The sequence below is a fragment of the Buceros rhinoceros genome, unplaced genomic scaffold (genome assembly GCF_000710305.1).
Source record: "Buceros rhinoceros silvestris isolate BGI_N320 unplaced genomic scaffold, ASM71030v1 scaffold2237, whole genome shotgun sequence".
NCBI classification, from domain to species: Eukaryota; Metazoa; Chordata; class Aves; order Bucerotiformes; family Bucerotidae; genus Buceros; species Buceros rhinoceros.
In genome coordinates this window covers 12,823-16,942 of record NW_010422572.1, presented here as the reverse complement: position 1 = coordinate 16,942, position 4,120 = coordinate 12,823, and the positions used below count along the sequence as shown (strand labels likewise).

General features: G+C 49.8%; 1 protein-coding gene across 1 annotated transcript in view; it reads left to right on the top strand.

The window, feature by feature from the left end:
• Positions 1–4,120, top strand: part of EPAS1 (endothelial PAS domain protein 1) — a 31,883-nt gene that overhangs the window by 24,859 nt on the left and 2,904 nt on the right. Inside the window, exons 8-11 of the mRNA XM_010140070.1 lie at positions 453–661; positions 979–1,166; positions 2,038–2,148; positions 3,599–4,083. Of these exons, the coding sequence (XP_010138372.1) occupies positions 453–661; positions 979–1,166; positions 2,038–2,148; positions 3,599–4,083 (993 nt within the window). The remainder of the gene's footprint in view (positions 1–452; positions 662–978; positions 1,167–2,037; positions 2,149–3,598; positions 4,084–4,120) is intronic.

Sequence of the window (4,120 nt, the reverse complement as noted above, 5' to 3'; positions counted from 1 at the left end):
GTAACGCAACTGCCAATGCGTTTTGGTTTTCTAATTAAGTAGGATGCTAGGACAAGCTGCTTATCACCTCAAAATTCAGGATCAATCAGGAGTTTCACCTCTGTTTGGCTAAACTCAAGTATTTTTGGTCTTAGATGGGGCCAAAATAGGAAATACTTCCTTGAGTGATAGTCTGGGTTGTCATAGCCTCGACTACCTCCCTTTAAAAAAGCAGAGCAACAAAGCCCCGAGTATTCCCACAGCGGTCCTGACGCTCTCTGCGTCATCTGAGATGGTGGTGCTCGGCAACGCTGGACCCGTGCCTCGCCTGTCGAGAGCCTGGCAGGCAGCAAGAGGCCAAGACGCTTGTGCGGGGCCCAGCTTTAGAGACTTTGTCCTGACTACACTACCCCCAGCTTTTTTTTTTTTTTCCTCCTTAATGCAAAACACCTAACACCTCTTTTTCTGGGCAGTGAAATTGAGAAGAATGACATTGTGTTCTCCATGGACCAAACGGAATCGCTCTTCAAGCCTCACCTGCTGCCCATGGGTACAGCCTACGAGAGCGGCATCCCCGGGACAGAGAAGAGCGACTTCTTGTTTACTAAGCTGAAGGAGGAACCAGAGGAACTCGCTCAGCTGGCGCCGACACCCGGCGATGCCATTATTTCCCTGGACTTTGGTTGGTATTTGTGTAACTAATTTCTATGCAATAGCGAATCGCGTGTGAAGCCCGCGTTGAATGTAAGAGCTCTGTTTGCTGTGTGCACGGATGGGGAGTAATGGCTGTAGGAGCCCACGCGCTCACACCAGTGGGAAATTTCTGTGAATGGGAGCAGAATCGGGCTTTCTTGCTGACTACGCAACGTGCGTTAAGTCTATGCCAACTTATTGTCATGGCGACTGGGCGCAGGGTTTGCTCGTAACGAATAGCTGCAGTTACAACACAACGCAGCACCGGCTAAAAGCAGCCACTGATGTTGGTAAAACTCCATGCAGGGACACAGAAGTTTGAGGAAGCCCCTGCCTTCCCCGGTGCTGTTCTGACGCCAAACGCAGCCTGGCCTGTGGAAGCGAAAAGCCACGCCGCGCCCGCCGAAACGCTGACGATACCGTCCTTCACAATGCCCCAGATTGCGCCCGGCAGCAGTACGCCGAGTGCCAGCAGCAACAGCAGCTGTTCCACGGTAAGAGGAGCTTAAAAAAAAAAAAAAAGAGCATGACAGCATGGCATGTTTTGTGTGTAAGTCCCAGTCTCTGTAGATGACCTTTCCAGGTCAGCAGACCTGCTTGTTGACCAGACCTAGCCCACCTCTGCCCATCAACTGTTCCACGGTAAGAGGAGCTTAAAAAAAAAAAAAAAAGAGCATGACAGCATGGCATGTTTTGTGTGTAAGTCCCAGTCTCTGTAGATGACCTTTCCAGGTCAGCAGACCTGCTTGTTGACCAGACCTAGCCCACCTCTGCCCTGTCCTGCATGTGTCTTAGGAGGAGAACGTGCTACCGCCTTTTGCGGAGTAACCCTTACGTAAAGCCAAAGTAAACAGCGTGGCCACTGGCAAGGCTGCCCCAGCCCTTCCTCGTTCTGTAGTCCTTAGAAACGCTTCTGCGAGCAGCTCCATGGAGTTCCCCGCTGCAAGCATGATGGTGCTCTCAGGGCATGGCCCCCAAGAGCTGCAGCCGCTCTCAGCGGCCCTTCCTCGAGGCCGCCCGATCTTCCCCAAGGCAGCGGGGTATTGCTAGGCAACTCCCTTCTTGACTGAAGTATTCCGCAGCGTGCATTGCATGCTCCTCGTCTGAGCTGCCAAAAAACACTCGAACTAAGACGAGAACTAGGTCCCTGCACTGGGGGCCTGCGTTTTGTAGAGCCAAGCGGTCTCGCGTTGGAGAAAAGCAGCACGTGACAGAAGCGGGTGGTTTGGGTTCCGAGGACGCTGTATGCCGTGAGGCACCTGCCTTTCACAGGGAAGCTGTTCCTGAACCGCACGGGAGCAAGGGCACAATGCTAAGCCCATACCGCGGTGCTCTTGCGGACAGCACACTCTTGTTTCTCTGCAGCCAAGCAGCCCCGGGGACTATTACAGTTCTGTGGATGAAGATTTTAGGATTGAGGTGATTGAAAAACTTTTTGCCATGGACACAGAATCCAAAAGTCAGTGCACCTCCCAGGTAAGAAATCAGCATCTCGCTCACAGCACACTCTTGTTTCTCTGCAGCCAAGCAGCCCCGGGGACTATTACAGTTCTGTGGATGAAGATTTTAGGATTGAGGTGATTGAAAAACTTTTTGCCATGGACACAGAATCCAAAAGTCAGTGCACCTCCCAGGTAAGAAATCAGCATCTCTTCCAAAAGCCGTAAAAAACCAGTCCCCTGTTGAGGGGATGCTGTATGTGATGAACGTGCCCACGTGCGCACCAAAGCTCTGATGCACAACGCTAAGAAAAACATGTGCTTTCCAAAGTGGGGGGGTACATTTCTGTCCCTAACTCTCCAAAACAAGCGCACTAGGGTGGCACTGTGGTGGCACTGCCAGGAACAAAGAAGCATCAGAGAGCTTCCACGGGACAGGGAATACAAACAGCAGCAATTTTTTTTTCTTTTAATCTGGCCTAATGACTGGCGAGTAAACATCCTTTCTAGAATAAAATACAAATAAACTGACTCTTGCAAAACATCAGCATGAGAAAGGAACGCCCCTCGTAGCTCGCATCTCCTTGAACTACAAACCGAAAACTGTCGTTTCGGAGATCCTCTTCCTGTCTTGCCTCTGGGAGGATTTCAGAGACAGTTTGGGCTGACCAGGGACCAGATGAGGTGCCGCAATTTGCAGGCTTAGGTAAGGCTGTAGACCACGTCCTGGAGAAATTTCATCAAAGACTGGACAGAGAAACAGCAATGAAAGCAACAGAAAGAGTGGACAGAGGGGAGGAAAATGGGGATCAAACTCGGTGCAAGACTCGACCTGTGCAAAGCTCAGTTTTGTCAGATACAGCAGCTTTGGCATGAGAAGTGCCGCTGCCATGAGCCATGGTGGGCCAACCCTGACGTTCCTCTCTGTCCAGCTCTGGTCAAACGCCAGGAGAAATTAATTTAAATACGACTAGTTCTCCAAGGGGAAAAAAAAACCCCTATACAGCTTCAAGCGCAACAGTGTCCTTCCAACTCTATTTTTGTAAGTTTGCATTTTTAGATGCATTCTTTTCACGTAGCTGTATTATGAGAAAGCTGCATTTTCTATTTTAGCATGAAAAAGCCTAAGGTTGAACTACATGCCATGTGTCGTGGCAGACAAGTTAAGTTATTCAGAGCATAACGAAACACAAGCTCCCCTTCAGATCACGCTGATGTTGCAGGCTGCATGCAAGCTGCTTCATCAACTACTGCTGCTCTGGGAGGGCTTTTTCTACAGTTTGTGGTCTTCCTGTGCGAATGATGTGATGAACCTCTATACTAGTCATAGAGCTAAGATGTCTTTAAATAGGAGGTGGCCAGTTTTATGAGGGTAAGTTTGGCATAGAGCCATTTTTCAGCTTCGCATCTACCACTGTTCTGTAGCACGCTGCCTGCCACAGCTAGCGTTGACTTCTGGTTTCTTTGTGAACTTTATTTTTGTGCAGACTGACTTCAATGAACTGGACCTTGAAACCTTGGCTCCTTACATTCCTATGGATGGAGAAGACTTCCAGCTCAGCCCAATCTGCCAAGAAGAACGTCCTCTCTCTGAAAGTGCACAAAATACCCAGCAGAGTCTAAGTAGCATGAGTACCATCTTCCAGCCCCTTGCTTCTGCTTCGCAGCATCAGTTCCTCCCAGAGAAATACTGCCCACAACTATCGAATAAAAACATTAACCCTGGGCGTGGGTCCCTGTCGTCAGTGTTCTTCAACAACGCGAGTAGGTCGTCACTGCCACCCTACCATGACCAAGCCAGCACACCCCTGTCTTCGATGGGAGGAAGACCAAACACCCAGTGGCCACCTGACCCCCCATTAGAGTATGTGCCTGCTAAATGGAGACTCGTGGATAAATACTCAGGATCCCTATCAAGTTCCCCCTCAGGGCCACCAGTACTTTCTCCGAGCATGCCTGTATATAAAAAAAGGTAAGACTTTTTTGTGGGTAACTGTGTATTTTACTCA